General features: G+C 44.0%; 2 protein-coding genes across 2 annotated transcripts; one reads left to right on the plus strand and one right to left on the minus strand.

The window, feature by feature from the left end:
- Nucleotides 1–9,048: 9,048 nt before the first annotated feature.
- On the minus strand, nt 9,049–12,991 carry LOC120831904 (uncharacterized). The gene is made up of 5 exons (XM_040197796.2): nt 12,625–12,991; nt 11,532–11,715; nt 11,342–11,437; nt 11,186–11,245; nt 9,049–10,609 (listed from the first exon to the last, which is right to left on the minus strand). Exons 1-5 carry the CDS (start codon nt 12,835–12,837, stop codon nt 9,369–9,371), a joined length of 1,794 nt encoding a protein of 597 aa, XP_040053730.2. The 5' UTR covers nt 12,838–12,991; the 3' UTR covers nt 9,049–9,368.
- Nucleotides 12,992–14,157: 1,166 nt separating this feature from the next.
- LOC120831906 (uncharacterized) lies at nt 14,158–15,882 on the plus strand. Its single transcript, XM_040197804.2, has 4 exons — nt 14,158–14,598; nt 14,977–15,147; nt 15,273–15,383; nt 15,567–15,882. Exons 1-4 carry the CDS (start codon nt 14,308–14,310, stop codon nt 15,735–15,737), a joined length of 744 nt encoding a protein of 247 aa, XP_040053738.2. The 5' UTR covers nt 14,158–14,307; the 3' UTR covers nt 15,738–15,882.
- The last annotated feature ends 1,429 nt before the right edge of the window (nt 15,883–17,311 follow it).

A 17,311-nucleotide genomic window follows, 5' to 3' on the forward strand; every position in this document is an offset into this window, starting at 1 on the left:
ACCGGTTTCGGGCAATGTGAGCTTTCGCCACCGATTCAGGGCACCGTACGGGAACCGTATTATAAAAGGAATAAAATACTGGAGGCAAAGATGTAGTGTCAATAATGTACTGTTTAAGGGTTTTCCTTGAACAGCACCTTACTGCTGATACAATACTGCCTCCAGTACCTTTATGGTATTGGGCGCATTAAAATTCATATGAAAAGTCTGATGGATCAACACAGTTTTTATATTTATTTTGGAGGGGGCAAAGATATTGGTGCTACATTTCAATAAAATCTGAAAATGTAGACCTTTTTGGTGAACACCAAAGTGAAATCTGGGAATCTGATTAAAAGGCAATGACAAGATTTCCATCCATTTCCGTACCTAATTTACCAACACAGAGACCGACTGTAACATCATTTATTTCTATAAAAGAAAAGGCCATTATCATCTTTTTTTGTGGAAGAGGGCTCTAAATACTCAAGTAATCAGCCTTTGCTGCCATTATGATCAAGAAGAATCCATTAGTGTCCCAGAAATATACTGAATGTTTACTCGGGTTTCCACATGTCACAGTCATAAGTGGTGCACGCAACATATTAGTACCACGTGTGATAACTGGATGTCTACTGTATCCTGACGTGACCCTGGAAGTAGTGAACTTCACCTAAGAAGCTTTTATTTCCACGTACTTGTAACTCCCATTACAGAACCATGAAAACTGGCGAAAAACTATGTTTTGGACTTGAATGCAAAAGGGCTTTTAGTGCAACATTTTCCTCCTGAGAGTTAAATCTGAAATAACTTGAAACTGAACGTACTTTGTGAGGACAAAGAGTCAAACATGAACTTGTGTTGAACTTATTAATTGCGATTCTCCAAATGTCATATTTTGATTCTGCGAAACAGCCCTAATAGATGGTTCCTGCGGGGAGGAGAGAGCTTCTGCATTCTGAAAGTGAGGGTTATTGTTGTCCATGAAGCGAGAGTCTTAATTGTTTCCTTGGAGACGGGCGGAAAGTGCCCATGAGTTCAGCCTCTGACATCCGCGTTTTTCTCATTAACAGGGTACCTGACATTCTGAGCAGGAGAAAGGAAGAAAACAACCCTCTCCAGTGACTCACTTTCACCTCTGAAAGACTGACGAACAGAAACAGCATCTTCATCCGTTCTTTGTTTGTCAGCTGAGTCAACAGCATTGATCTCTCCATAGTATTAAGGGTCTCGTTTAACACCTCTAACAAAGTAGCACTATACATTTCTCCCGATACTCGGTCAGGATTTAAACTCCTTCCAAGCTCTTTGTTTATAGTATAGCACGGTGACATCCATCATTTTTTAACAATACGACAAAGCTCTTGGAATTGAGACTGTCTTAAATTGAGTAAATTTGGTTTGCAACCAACGATGGATTCAAGAAAAACTCTGTTTGTCAATGCAAAATGTGTATCATCTTTTGTGGAGATAGTGTGGAATATTTCAATTCACTTTCATTTGTTTGTGTACCCCCAAAGTTGCAGATTTGCAAAAATGAAAAAATGTTCAAGGCATTATTGCTGCTAACTTTAAGGATCAGAGCAAAGAATCACCAAAACACCAGTAGTTACGAGCTACTAAATAAAACCCTTTTGAATCTCAACTCTTCGAACCATCGGCCGATGTCCAGTCTTTAAGAAACTCTAGCTGAATGAAAAGGTTGGAGCATGTTTTCCAACAGAATCTTTAACAAACGTGAAGACCGTGTTATTTTTGCTTCTGTGGAGGCCAGATATTTATAAATCATCTTTCAGCCGTTTTTCTTGTTCCATCACCAAAGATAAAACCATGCAACACTCAACTTCAATATAATCGTTGCGAGATTACCGGCGCCTCTCCACTCTCCTCCTCAAGCTTCCACGTGTCCATGGCAACATTTCAGTTTAGTATTGATTTTGCTATTTGAACACTTTGCAGATCTTGTTATGCCTTATTATTGCTGCAGCAAAATGTCCTCCTCCAGCCATCGGACTGTGCTTTCCATTGAGAGACGCGGAGCCTCCATTAAGAGCAGGCCTCAGCCTATCTGAGCCCCAATGAAACACTCTAATGGTGCCATTAGAGCAGGTAGATCAGCCACACATGAAGGGCCGCTCACACGTTGACGGTGTGAATGCAGTCAGAACGAAAAGTAAAATGGGAACTTGTAGAGAAAGTGTGAGCTCCAGTGGGAACATTTTCTGTACCTGTTATCCTGCTATAATGGGGTTTAGAGGTGTTGGAAAAGATTAAAGAAAAGGAAATCCTATTAACTGAGTCCATGGTAATTGAACAATAGTGGCCGAGGAAACGATGAGCGATGAGACAAACGAAGAAGAGGAGGCCAGGGGGGCGTTTGGTAATAACGGTCATGAAAGAAGCGTAATTGAATGACGTGTTATGAAGTGATTTAAGAGGAGGGTGGAGATCCTGAGAACCTCTGCGCCTAACGGAGGGCTTTTAAAGGCCTTCCCTGAGGGCAACAAGTCCACAACCTGCTTTACCCATCAGTCAGTCGGGGTAAATCCATATGTAAGCCCATCTGAGTCGTTGCTTGACAGAGCAGCTGGTGTAGTGTGAAGAGGAAAGGTGAAACCAAAAAAGCACAATGCTGTTTATGGGGCCATTCAGACCATTTTAACTTAGTCATTTACCGTTACTGTTACATTAAGTAGCTGAGTAACACACATGGTTATTTTAGTTTGCAATGAACACGGAAGATTATATTGAAAAAAACAAATATGTAATGACCAGAAACTGACTAAACTGAAAGCGAAGGTAGTTGACGAGTTTGGAGTAAAAATGTGATGCATAGAAGGGTTTAGGACAGCGGGCTTTAATAAGGAGCCCTTTAAATCATGTCAGGTAACTCTGAGTTGGATTTTCATGCTTTTTCTGGGTCAAAGAATGGATTGTCCTTCATCCCTTAAAATCGCGTCAATACACAACATCATAAATCATCTGTCCTTCTCCTCAAATAGAAATTATGACTTATAATGTAACCATAAAATGACAGCAGGGGCCTTTCTGGAGTTCCTTGAACCCACCGCTGCTCATGGAAAGGTCTTTTGATGGCATATGTGAGAGAGCAGCAGCTATCCAGCCGTCAAGTATGGAACATTTATTGTTCAATTCTACATACAAATGTATTAAAACATGGTATTGTGTCCCCCAGCAAAACATTACTCACACCTCAACACCTACACGGTCCCATAGCATTGCCCCAAGTGATCATGTAATCAGCAATGGTGTTGTGCAACACTATCGTGTTTTTTTGGTCTGCAATGGATAATTGATGAGGTCGTTTTTAAATGAAATGCACAAATGTGTATGTTGTTTTTCGTATGTAGGAGGCTGATATATACAAGTACTTATTCTATGTGCAACAGTCTATTCCCTACATATTTATTCTGCATAAATATTTCATTTTCTTTAATAAAACAGACAATTTCTCTAATATTTTGGTCCTTAATAATGGTTTTATATTTGCATGCATTTTAAATGACTTGTCCTCCCCAGGTAGTAGGAAATGTTAACAAAGAGGGAAATCAGCTAAATTACAGACTTCATCCCTCTGCGGCTCTCGTGAGCGCCCTCGTTTTTTCTTCTTCTTCTATCAATAGTTCAGCTGGGCGTCCGTTCCCCTGCAGGCTCCATTTAGAGGCCTTGTTTTTATTTCTTCACACGAAAGATCACTCCATCTTTAAAGCCTGGGGGAGGGGGGGGGGGCATTTCCCCACTCTGACCTTTCCCTGTCAGTCAATAAAATGAACCGTCCTTTCATCAGCAGCACCCCCGGGCAAAAGAATAAAGCATTATTTGCTCCTGCTGCACGTTTGCTATGAGCCATTGATTGTGGACAGATCCATCACCAACATTCGGCTGTTATTGGCTTTACTCGTGAATGAAAATTCAGTTTGCACATCATTTAAGTCAGTAAATATGTGTGTTAATTGTACGGTGTAATTTCACACGTGGGAAGTTTTGGTGAGATGGAGTTTTTATTGCTATATTTCAATTTTCCTTCTAATTTACCTCTATCTAATTTCAAGGGCTGTTTTTCAACAAGAAATCTTCAAAATGTCAAGTATATCCAGCGTAGTTTTCCTTGATTTCTTTTTTTAAGCAAAATCTCCCCGATTAGACATATTACCATAAATACATGGATGGATTACACATTTTTAATGAGTATAAGCCCACAGGGCCCAAAAAGGTTAGTGGGCCCCTGAGCCAGAGAGACGTGATAACTGAAGAGGCACGTTGCACAGCCAATGATCCAAATCCAAGTCCCTCATGTGTCCTTTAGTGGATTTGGTGATCACCTCTATCAATTAAGTTGATTCAAGCTACAAATGTGTGATTTGTTGACTGAAAAAAAAGCCATTGATGCAGTTTGAGGGAAAGAAAAACCTACAAACTACTTCAGCTTGTTTGTCTCTGGGTTGCCAGTAGGGCGGCTCAAGATGCCGGTTAAACCTGCAGTAAGTTCCATTGTGTCAATAACGTCTATTTTTATGATGCTGTTTTAATCAGCCAAACAGAGCTATGACTTTATTGCTCATCTGTTATACGTCACATGTTGTGTTCCTAATGGGATCCTTCCCCGCGGGGCATCTCTGTGTGATGAGTCAAAGTGAGCAGCGATGTCTCTTCATCCACACTCAGTTGGTTTTCCTCAGAAAATGAGCGAAAATACATGACGATGATGTGTTTCTATGTGGGGTTTATGTTTCCTTTATCAACATTCACTACCCCGCAGTACGCGCTCTGCTGCGCTGTGGAACTTGTTGGTATTGCCCTGGCAGAAGCCCCTGTTTGTACGGAATCAGACGCAACATATCACAGATGTGTCCTTTTTTAATACAAAGCTAAAACATGAGAGGGGGGAAAAAAACATTGCACGCATTGTATCATATGCAGATGTGTTTCGTGTTCCAACCCCCCCCCCCCTCAGTCCGACACCCTCTGCACACACCTCAAATTTGCTCTTGTTGTTCTCGTCACCCTCCGAATACGTGAAGAGTTCACAGCTCATTTACGGGGAGTTTTAGTAGTAACGGATCTGCATCCCAAAAGGTGGTGCTGCTGTGCAGATCTCCACCTGCAGAGCGCCACAAGAAAGGATGGAAATCTTAAATCTCTCATTCTACACACACACACACACACACACACACACACACACACGGCTGATGATGATCCTTGATGTACTATTTGGTTTTCTTTGGAGGCTGTCATGTATGCTAGAAGAGCACTACTGCCATCTTCTGGTGGATGGACGTAGAACCGACCACTTCACTCCTCCTTTTTGACAAATAATTATTTTTAGGTATTTCTTTCCCCCAATAGCCTTTAAAAAAATAATTCATGTTTAAGCAACATAGTAAAAAAAAAGAAAGAAATGCATGGGATGACACCACCAAAGAAGAAGTGCATCGTCCACAGGTGCTGACTTCCTCCTCGATCGACATCTCCAAGTCCTTCAGTTCAGGCGTAGAGCTGTCAGTGTTAATCACACGCCGCTCAAAGGAGAACAACCCTTATTGTTTAACACTAGAGCGTAAATGTTGAACTAAATGGTAAAATGAGAAAAAGCTATTTGTTTTGCAGCAGACAAAGCTTTTTCATGGGAAAACAACCTGTTGCAGCATTAAAGTCCTGACTTAATAATTAGTAAGTTTGGCTACTGAGAGTGACACAATAGGATCGCAATATTACAAAGATGCACAGTGAATTCACCATGTGCATCATTCCTGAACTAATGTGAGAGAAGGAAAATGCAAAAAAAAAAGCAGAGCATTGAATCGTGTGTTCAGTGAAACATGTTGTTTATTTCACTCGCCTTCAGTGTGACATGGCTGCAAACACTGTCTGTGGATCTGCTGCCGTCGTCAAGGTTGGAAGGAGGTTTGTCGCCTTGCTTCAGACTACGGAACCTTCGCCTTGTTGTTTCACAAACGCACACGCAGCCAAGACCTTTGGCTGATTCATTTAATCTCACTGCGAAAAGCTTTCATTGACAATACATTTGTGCAACGACCTTCACGGAGCAGGAAGAGATGGCCTGTTTCAAAGTTTTACTTTAGTGATTTTTCTTGCCAGCAATGGTGCAGCATTGTGCAATTCAAAGTTGTTTCCATTGTTTTTTCGTAAACCTTCTTTCAAACTTAGCATTGATTTTAATGTGTGAGCTGTTGTTCACAATTGGACTCACATACGTTTTGATGACGTAAGCGTGCCGAGTGCCCGTGTTGTCCTGCAGGCTGCCGCTGACTGATCAGGGCTGCAGTGAGTGATAAAGAGCTCGACAGAGACTTAATTAATGGTGTCTATCCAAGGTCAGAGTCATCATGTCAGTGAGCGCTGGCCCCTGGATTGATTGATCGCGTGGGATCACACATTCACGTGGCCAGTGTGACATCCATCGATCTGCTTCTGTGGACAACGTTCCACGTATCCAACGTATCCATCAGTATAGCCGACCTTCCTCCCAGTCATCCATCAGTAGATCCATTGATCAGCTATCCGTTCACTTATACTACCGTGCATTTATTCAATTGCTTCCACCAGCCCTTCTATTCATTTAATTCATCTGCTGTTCGTTTGTCTGCTGTTATCAATCTATTTACACAATCCTTCCATATGCTTCATATATTTGCACGGGCGTTTTTGTATCCATCCATGCAATTATACTGTAATGAGCTTTATATACAGGCATAAACTGGGGTTGAGTACAATTAAATAACCGTAAAGTGTGAAGAACTGATCTTCACACTACACTAATGGGAAAAATGTGATATTTGCTCCCTTGAGCTCTACAGACGGGCCTCTCCGGCGACCAGGAGCTCCGGCAGTGACGGTGTGATTGCCTGTGCGACTAAATCGGGGGCTCTGGATCGAACAGACAACCGGACCTCTGCATGCTGATTGCCTTTTCTGCGTCCCCACAGTTCATCACTCCGCAGCCAGTGACACTCTGTCACCACACGGCTCCTGCTGACCGTCGGGGTGGCGCCCCCGAAACTGCTTTCCATTAATCACAGTCAGACAACACCCAGGGAGCCGCTTTCGGACGAGAAATGGAAGCGGCTGGAGGTCAATCTTGCAGGCAGCAGCAGGTTTGCTGCAGGTGTTGAAGCTGCTGATGTTTTAGAAATGAACCGAAGCAATAACTCCTCAAAAGAATGTTCATATATAGGATGATTAGAAGAGGAACAGCTGTAGAATACTGATTAAATCCCCCTGTATCAAACTTTGATGTAGCCAGCAGGAAGCCCCTAAACACACGTCCAATGGGTCTGTGTATGCAAAAGCCAAAGAAAGCGAAAGACGTTTTCAGCCATGAAGAAGCTTTGGGTGAACTGTAACAAAGCTGTGAACGCATCACTGACGAAAGATCACTTTTTAAGGTATGAAAGACTCCTTGTGTCTATTTGCACTCCTTATTTTGTGTCCAGTCTTCATTTGACCAAGAGAACTTCTGCTCTGTGTCTGCAACATAACATCCAATTCACTTTCAAAGATCGTATAGGTGATCATTCTGGAATGATTTTGACAATTGGCATCACTGTTTCGGAGTATTTGCCTGTAAATTCTATTGACTCAACCAACAATTTTACTATTGGTGTCTTCCATTAACGCCAGATTAGATCAATTAATAGTCTCTAATCAAATCCTCTTAACAAATTGTGCAAAAGAAAATTAAACACTCACAAACGTTGTCAAAATAAAGTTACCAGGCCGGGGACTTCATTTCAACATATTTTCCAGTATATATTACATGACCTATAGGAAAACCTAATCAATATATGTGAACATAAGCGTCTGTCTCTTGTTTTTTGGAAGGGTTAGGGAGAGTGTTTGGATTTTCTCAGATCGTCATTAATTTTGAAAAGAGGCGTAGTTGCCATTTTATGTCAACACTCCAGTTGCGTGTGCAATGAGCCTCTACCACCATCTGCTGGAGGATTACGCAGAACACGGCACAGAACACCAGTTTTGCTTGGATGATGTAATGAAACAAGTTTCCGGTAGACAAAACTGTAATATACTATCCTTCTCACCTGAACATGGGAAAAGCATGATCTTCATCAATATATTAAATTTCAAAGGACAAGGAAATATAAGGAAAATTTACAAGACAAGGAAAATTTAAAATAAATGGACTATATTTTTATTTTTGTAAAGGTTTTTATTCAGTTGTTTTAGGGGTTGTCTGTATAATATAAAAACTTTATTAAATAATCCAAATCCAAATAAACACCGTGGAGTATTTAGGATAAGCTCAAGCAGCTGTTGGCTGTAGCTTTACTTTACTCTAGAAACAAATAAAGTCGTATTGCTCTCCTCATTTCTCTAAGCAATAAATCAAGTAGACGTTCTTTCCTAAATATCAAACTATACACTCTAATGTATGAAGTGACTCAGAACAATCTCACAGTTTCTCCTTTCCAGTACAGCAACAGTTGTAGGCCAGTGGTCCTATTTTAACTTGATTAAATCGTTCCTAGAATATCTATTCAGGATAAATTAAGCTCGTCATAAATATGCTGGGCTGTATTTGCAACAATCCCAATGTTGTTTACGGCCCCCACTTACCCAGTGTGTTTACACGAGGTGAGGCATAAAGAAGCTTTTGTTATTGACAGCTCACTCACTCTGCCCCCCCTTTGTTTAGAGGCAGAGGGAATTATGGTAATTGCTGAATCCAGTAAAACCAATCAGGTGAAAATAAAACATTAAACTGATAGCAAGCACTGCTTCCTGAAGTAAATTATTTATAATTGGGGACTGCAGAGAGAAGCAACTGTAATGTTTCACTTTTGAGAACCTATTTGACCTCAGTAGTGACTTTGATAACATTTTGTCAGCAGTAATGTTCACTTATCGCCTCATTGTACTTTTGGTCTTATTTTGAAGGGTTTGAACTTTTAACTAGTTTGTAATGTTACAATGATTAGGAAGTATGAACATTGGGGTACAGACTAACTTTTAAGCCTACAATATCCTAAAGTATTGACTATAAAGTTAAAACGAGGGCTCACAACAGCATTAATGCCAAAGTTTAATAGCAAAAAGTAAAATTGTTGTAATTTTTAGCAGGTTCTTTACAGAATCTTAAGGGTCATTGGTTAACATGCGCAATTACTAGTATACAACATAGCGGTGGTGCACCTTTTTCATCAAGTTTTCAAATTTGTGGTTTCTGGTCCGTGCTGATTCCCACCACCGATCTACTTGCCTTTCAGCGCGGATTTCTGTTGGTCCCCAAAGAGACACCAACCACCGCCTCTACTTCCAGAGAGACTTTTATACTTGCAACGAAGTCTGCAATGTTCTAAGAGGGATGGAAGTACAAGAGGTGCAACGGTTTAGTTTTTCGTCACAGCCCTATTTTCGGACTCCTCGTCTGCTGGCTCCTCTGGCAGGTGACCCCTCAGGTGTTTCTTGAAGTCGCTGCAGTGCATGAACCCTTTCCCGCAGACCGCGCAGCAGTACGGCTTCTCTCCCGTGTGGACCCGCCTGTGCAGCTTGAGGCCGATGGACTGCGTGAACCTCCTGCCGCAGATGTTGCAGCCGTACCTCTTCTCCCCCGAGTGGATCACCATGTGTATATTCAGATTGCTGGGGTTGCTGAACTTCTTATCGCACTGCTCGCAGGCGTACGGCTTCACGCCCGTGTGGACGCTCATGTGGTACTTCAGGTTGACCGTGCAGCGGAAGCTCTTGCCGCACACGTGGCAGACGGGCCGCTGGCCCCGCTTCTTCCCCGTGTGGACCCTCATGTGGTTCTGCAGCGCGCTGGCGTGGCCGCAGCGCTTGCCGCAGGTCTCGCACACGTACGGCTTCTCCCCCGTGTGGGTCAGCATGTGGTGCTTCAGCGCGCTGCGGTGGCTGCAGCCCTTGCCGCAGACCTGGCAGGCGAAGAGCTTCTCGCCGCTGTGTTTGCTCAGGTGACTGCGGAGGACGCTGGCGTCGCTGGAGCCCAGGCCCAGCACGTCGCAGCAGTTGTCCTGCAGGCCGTGGGTCACCCGGTGGGCGGTGAGGGACGACGACGAGAGGAAGCTCTCGCCGCACACCTCGCAGACGAAGTCTCTGTCCCCCGAGTGCAGGTTCTCGTGGGCGGCCAAGCTCTCCCTGCACTCGAAGGCCTCCGGGCAGAGCGAGCAGACGAACGTCGTCTTCAAGGCGCCGCACCGGTGCCGCTGCAGCTCCAGCGCCCCGTCGAACTGACTCTCGCAGAGCGCGCAGGTGCGGGCGCCGGGTTTCTTCAGGCCGTGCCGGCGCACGTGCCGGGCCAAGGTGTACTTGTAAGCAAACTCGATCCCGCAGTCGGAGCATTCGTAGGGCTTCTCCCCGGTGTGGCGTCTGGAGTGCGCGACGAGCCCCTGCTTCTCGGAAAAACTCTTGCCGCACTCGGAGCAGAGGTGCGGTTTGGTGTGGGTCAGGTAGTGTCGGTCCAGCATGCACTTCAGAGCAAAGGTTTTGTCACAGGACGGACACTTCAGCGGCTCCGTGCTCTTCTTTTTTGTAATCTGGGACGGGCCGGTTTCCCCCCGGACGCCATCTTCTTCGCTCAAATCAGAGTTGCTTTCCTGTGTGGCTGCATCCGCTGAAACAGAGGAGAAGATCCATTTAGGGGACTTGAACCTGAAAGATCAACACGGCCGCTCAAATTCAGAACATGAACATATAACTCCTTCTATGTCTTGCTCGTGAACAAAAGAAGTTTCAGACAATGAAGCTATTAGGAAAGAAACCTTGTTTAGCAATTACAAAATCTTTGGGATTTGTTAAGAACTACAAATGAGATTATTTAAAGGCGGCACAATTTAAAAAAAAAAAAAAAAAAAAAAACTTTAAACAGCGATTGTACTCAATCACCTGGATGGTTTAATACTTAGCAACCTGGACTGCATTTAAGATGCTAATTTATAAGATAAACCCCACTTGGAAATGCTGCTTTGATATTAAGCACGGTTTCATAAGGACGTGGCTCTAAATAGTCTTAACTTTTCATCTTGTGTATGTTGTATACTAGATGTGTTAACTACTCCTCACTTAAATTCCATCCAGTTGTTTCTTCTGAATGAGACTGAATGAGACGTCACAAGACTTCCTGGTTAAAACTTGTTGTTCTAACGCAGGATGTCTTTCTCCTGCTGGTTTGTAAAGACGGAGTAGTTACCGGGTGTGATCACTGATCCTGAGTCAGATGCTGCTGCTGGTTCGTCAATATGTTTCTCTTCTGAAAAATAGAAAAACATCAGTCAGGGATTCATCTCATGGTCATTAGTTACCACGCGGCTCCAAACACAAGACAAACACACGATGGCATCCATACCTCTGTGATATATGTGGTCGTTCTGTTTTTTCGGTGCTGGTTTGGATCCTTCCTCGAGTTTCTTTCTCCTCTGACGAGAGCTACCGGATGCAGATTCTGTCATTTAACAACAACATATAACCATGTTTAGTAAAGAAAAGGCAAATAAAGGCCTCTCCACAGTCACTGGAGCCTTCAACTGACTTACAACCTTTTGGCAAAGCCGCTCTCCTCGCTTTCGGCTTCAGTCTCGCCCGTTTGCTCCGGCCGTTCGGCCCGTCCCTTTGTCCGGCAGCAGGACCGTCCCCGGCTTCGCACATGGACACTTTCAACATCGCCAGGATCTTTTGTACTGCACCTTTGGTCCATGTTTCCATGATGGATGCAAACTGGTCCTGCGAAGTCATTGGGGGGGGAAGAAATAAGATGTTAATCAATACGTATTGGTGGTTTTTGGGTAAATTAAAAAGGTATTTGCACGTGTGAGGATGTCACAACCGAGGGAATCCTGGAATTAGGAGGCAGGCAAGCGAGACTTGGTCCAGGTAAAAAAATATGTTTATTTGTAAAAAGTCAGGAAGTTTCCGTATACAGGTCTGATTAAAACAGATAAACAACCAAACGGAAGAAACTTAACATCACCTCATCTGACATCAGCCCTCAGCTACACATGTTCCACCCTTCCTTCCCCCCAACCGTCAATGTCCTCCACCTTTATAGCGCCGTCAATCAATGTGCACAGGTGACACTCATTATGACAATCCACCCGATGATGTCACTGCTGACATCAGCCCCTGCACAAACACTAGGCCTCACTGCCTGCCCCCTCTAGCCTCCAGCACACCTGCAGAGCATGGCAAGCACTCAACCACACACCATCATGGGGACAAAGGTGAGTTGTCACCCACTTTGTCACAGCACGATACAATAAATAATCTCTTATCAATTGTGTAAAAGCAAAAAAGGGGTTTCCAGCCTGTTATTTGTGAGAATATGCCGTTTCTTTAACTTGCATAATTTTTAAGGGTGAAAGAAGATTAAACTGCCTGACTGAAACAAAACCTAATCACATGTTTTTAAGCGAAGTTGAGAAAGTAATTTTGAGCAAAGGTTTTTTGTTGCACTTGATCAACTTTCAAGAGCTGCTATGGGCGAAACTAACTCAGAATATTCAACTCAACAATCAACGTGTGAAGCTGAGTCCGCGTCAACGTCACGTGACAAACCGTTAAAAGGTGCCGTTACATGTCAAACTGACAGAAAACATGATTTTTCTTTGCTATTTTCAGAAAGTAACGTGGTACCTTGACGGCTTCAGTGAAGGAGCGACTCTCCTCGGTCGGAGTCTCTCTGCTCTCATCTTCCTCCCTCTCCGGGGCGGAGCGCCGCCGAGCGGCCATGACGGCGGCCGAGGCCGCGCACTCCTCCAGGAGTCCGCCGAGCTCCGTCAGCGCCGCTCGCACCTCGGTCCGCATCAGAGCCGACAGCTGAGGCGCCAAGGCCTCCAGGCTCAACATGTCCGTGAGGGGTTATTTCGCTGTTGTGATTTGAGTTTTTCAATAAGTCTTTCTATTTTCTTCGAAGGCGCAGGTTGTTTCGGTGGTGTTTTGCTTCCGCGTTGTTCTTCTTCGTGGGAATCTTTGCGGCAGAATGCGGAGACTTCCGCCCCCCAGAGGAGCTCCTGCGGGCTCAATTCACCCATTCAGAAATGTGGGGTTTGCTGTCTTAATGCTTCAAACCCCATTGTATTATTCTTTGTGTAAACAAATCCCAACAAAGACGGAAACCAGCCAACCGTGGTAGTTAATTTTTCCATTCTCACTTCCCTACCACGTCTGTGGCACTAAATATTTAAATACCTCACAAATACAACGTTTGATTTGGAATTTTGGTTCGGTGTGTGGTTAAAAAAAGCTATGCACGGCAGGCTTTAGCTAATGTTGCTCAAACAGAAAGTAACAGTGCTATTTTCACTATTTCACTGATATTATAACTATTTTTCAGCTGAGAGGAGTAATTCATATCTGAATGTATAAAAAGGCAGTGGGATTGATTTTAAGATGCATCCACATTTAACAGTGTGGCTCGTTGATTTTAGAACAACAATGGGGCTCTACTGCAAAGCGAAAGAAGAAAAATAAAGCAATGAGGGGGTTTTACTTTTTGCATGTTTGATCCACACAGGCGAGGAGGACATACCAAGCGTGATGTTAGCATGTGATCCCCGCCGGCTGTTCAGTCCCCCGACCTCTGACCTCCAAACCCCAGGAGTCAGAGGCAAAATCATGCCTGACTTGGCGGGGCCTTTGTGACTTTTGGAGGGATCGTGTTAGAAGCATTACAGCAATGTAGTGGAAGAACAGGCTACAATTCCTGATTGCCACAGCACATGTCACCAAAGTTATTATTACAATAAAGATATGGATATTTTCAAGACATACTCTTCTGAACCTTCTAGAAGAGACTCATTGCAGTTCCTCAAATGTCCATCGGATGTCCCTCTTGCTTTACTTCCACGTATAAATCCAAAAGCCTGGGAAGCAAAGGGTTTACTTCTGTTAAGATGCAGTTCTCACGTCAAATAAAGAATTCATCATCATTTATTAGCAACAGAATCTAATTCTTAATCCTTCCAACAAGAATCATTCAATGTTTTGTGTACATATATGGATATTTTCACTAAAACATTCAAACATTCAGGTTGCATTTTCCTTTTCTATAGTCAGCGTGTCAGCCAGCATGGACCCCCCCCCCCCCCCCCCCCCCCAACCTCACATCCATCTGGCTCTCCTCCCTCTCCTCGTCCCTCGATCCTTTATAACTCTTGAGCTCCAGACCTCCCCAGGGACCATCCGATGCACATCGGGACTCGAGGCCGGCCAGATGTGGACTATTCTAGTCTAGCTTTGGTCTTTGGAGATTTAGAATCTAGATCCATCGTCGGGTAAAAGCGGACCTGGAGTCTCCAGCTGAAGGAATCCTGGAGTATGAGAGTGAACGGAGCTCTGCGGCTTTGCTTTTTGTTGTTGGGACTATGTCAGGCCTGCCGTGCCCGTCCACCTGGTGGTCCCTACACAACACGGGAGGTAGGTGAGGTCCCCGTGTCCCAGCTGAGGATGCTCTCGCTGGGACTGGCTCACCTGCTGCAGGGGTTGGTGGAGAACGTGGAGCAGCTGGAGCTGCGGGGGAAGCTGGTGGCAGCAGGGCTGGACGAGGCTGCCGAGAGTCTCGAGAGCCTTCGCAAGCAGAGTTTACAGGCGGGACGGACTCACAGGCAGGTGAGGGGGGGGATTCAAGATCCTTAACCCAAACCGTTTGAGTTTGATTGATGTATATGGCTTCATAATCACAGTAAAATGAGTTTTATCAAATCAAAATGTGATATAACTCACTGTTGGTTTAAATAAATTATGTTAAATGTTTCATAGTGCACTGATTTCAACACATATTTTAATGATTCAGCTGCAAAGATATAGATCGAAGATAGAAGATCTGAAATTGTGTTGTTTATTCAAACATCCTATTTTGCACCATCAGTGAGACGTTCACGCTGCAGCTGATTTTTAATGCTGTTCTAGACAAAGGTGGAAGTCCTTTTGAAATGAGCGGCGTGTGAGTCAGGGAGAAATACAGATAAATGATGTTCTGTTGTGGAGGCGAGGAAGGATTTGCAGATACTGACTGCGAGGGGGGACGGGCTGTGGAGGGCAGCCACAGATCTACAGGAGGAGCTGGTGGATGGGCAGAGGGAGCGGAAAGCCATGCAGCGCCGCACAAACAGGATCATCCAGAAAGTTAAGAGCCGGACCGAGCCGAGGTCCGTGAAGGTGAGCGAAAAACAACACAATTATCTCGGCGAAACCACAACAAGTACATATAAAGACCTCACTGTTGTAGGGTTGTCTCTGGGTTTTATTAGGCACCTTTTTGACCTTTTTCGTTGTTCCTGCAGGACATCATGGACCAACAGGCCCGGAGGCTCGCCACTCTTACCTCAGAGGTCTCAGCCCGAGACAGAATGATTGACAGGCGCCTGCGGCACATCAACCAACTGGAGAAACGAGTACGCTGGGTTTGAAGCTTATTTGGTGAAATTTGGTTTTAAACTAAAGCAAGAACATGAACCTCTAGTATCATGTTATTATTATTAGAGCTTTTTCCTTGTGAAGAACCTGGTTGTAGTTTTTTCACAGTTAAATAATGATGCATTAAATCACTTCCGACTCGTCTCTGTGGTCCCTGTAAGAGCCTCCTTGCAGCACGGGGGGCGGATTCAGTGCCTGATGAGCACAGCTGTCTCAACACAGCCGCTCCGCCCGCAGGCCGCCGTGACAAAGGCTCTGTGAGGCTGACAAAACAACCTGCTCTGCAACAAACACAAAGACGTCCCACAATCAACAGACGTGCCTGTCAATGAGACAAATACTCGTTTGGGTCGCTCTTTGACACCAACTCAGCAGTCACAAAAGAAAACCCGATAATAGGTTGTTAATGAAGCTATTGTCAGTGAATCGTCTTGAATAAAATAAACACCTGTCTAATAAAAAAAAAGGGTTCCTGCTCCTGAGTCGTCATGTTGTGACTCCGACTTCCTCAATGTTGTGGTTGACGATGGTGACGAGAAACCCTTTGACTAACAAAACACGCAAACGTTTTCCTCACACTCAAATCGTGGTGTAATACTTTGAGATGGCATAACTATCACACACGCACACGTCTCTCCTTGTTTCAGTCACTCTCAGCTGGGTCCGCGCCTTTAAAAATGCTCCTCATGTGAAGGGAAAGCTATACATGTAGTTTCAGAGAAAAAAAGAGCTTTGCATTCATTATCCAATACATTTGACATTTTCCCAGTTATTTTTATAGCATGTTTCATCCACAGAAGCAACTCAAATTCTGGACCAACATGTGGACAAAAACAGAGACGGCCTTATAGACTTTTCAGTCAGTTTGACAGGGAGGCCTCGATTTAATGTGGCCTGAACATGGACCCGGCTGCTGTGTTTATTTGGGGAAAAATAAAAATATATTAAAAAAAACGATATTTGTACAGCACATGCATGAAATAAATAACCATACGCATGTATTCAGCTTGCTCGTCAGAGCTCTGCCCTTTACATAATAACAAATGCTTACATTCTTTGGTCATATTTCAATGAGGTATTTGTAGGGAGAAACAGCAAATACCACCATCAGCTCTGCACCCTCACAGCTGTGTTGCCACCAAATGCAAAGGCGGTTGAGTCTCCGCTGATATCTGATGTCCTCGAGTCACCTTCCTGACGTCCAACTGGCAGGCAGCCGTCCCCTCTGGTTTTCTCAAAACAACTCGAACTTTGTCCCACTTACTAGAACGAACTGGGCAGTGTGGGCAAGGAGCGAGGACAGTAACAAAGCATGGGAATTATTGTGAGGAGCAAATACCAAAAGCAAGTGCAACGCAAATCAGGAACCAGAACAACAAATGGTTTAAAGTCATGTGAAATTAATTCGTTAGCATAGTATACAGAAATGTTCATATTTACTGGTTTTTTTTTACATTATATACAACTGCGTATTTATGTTGGGACCAAAGAGTCAAAGTATTTGAATTCAAACATGACCAATAAAGCCGATTCTGAAGTGATCCATTTTGAATGAGAGGGTCAAAGCTACAACGACACCCCCGAGAGGTCAAAGGGAAACACTGACATGTTTGCTCTTAAAATGTATGAAAACTCATTTATATGCTCAAATTGCTCCCATGCTTTAGCTCATCACGCAGGTGAAGAAAAACAACATACAGTCTCATTGCCTCAAAGCAATGCATATCTGGATAATGGTGCATGCATAATATCACACATGTGCCACTCTGAAGCGAACACTGATCTGCGTCCCTATGAACAAGTGCGCTGAGAACATTTAGATGTGTCGTCACGGCTGTGAACAGTCGGATCCACCGTCTCTCTTGTTGCAGCCCACTCCCTTCATGCCCTCACAACATGCAGCATG

The sequence above is a fragment of the Gasterosteus aculeatus genome, chromosome 14 (genome assembly GCF_964276395.1).
Source record: "Gasterosteus aculeatus chromosome 14, fGasAcu3.hap1.1, whole genome shotgun sequence".
Taxonomy (NCBI): domain Eukaryota; kingdom Metazoa; phylum Chordata; class Actinopteri; order Perciformes; family Gasterosteidae; genus Gasterosteus; species Gasterosteus aculeatus.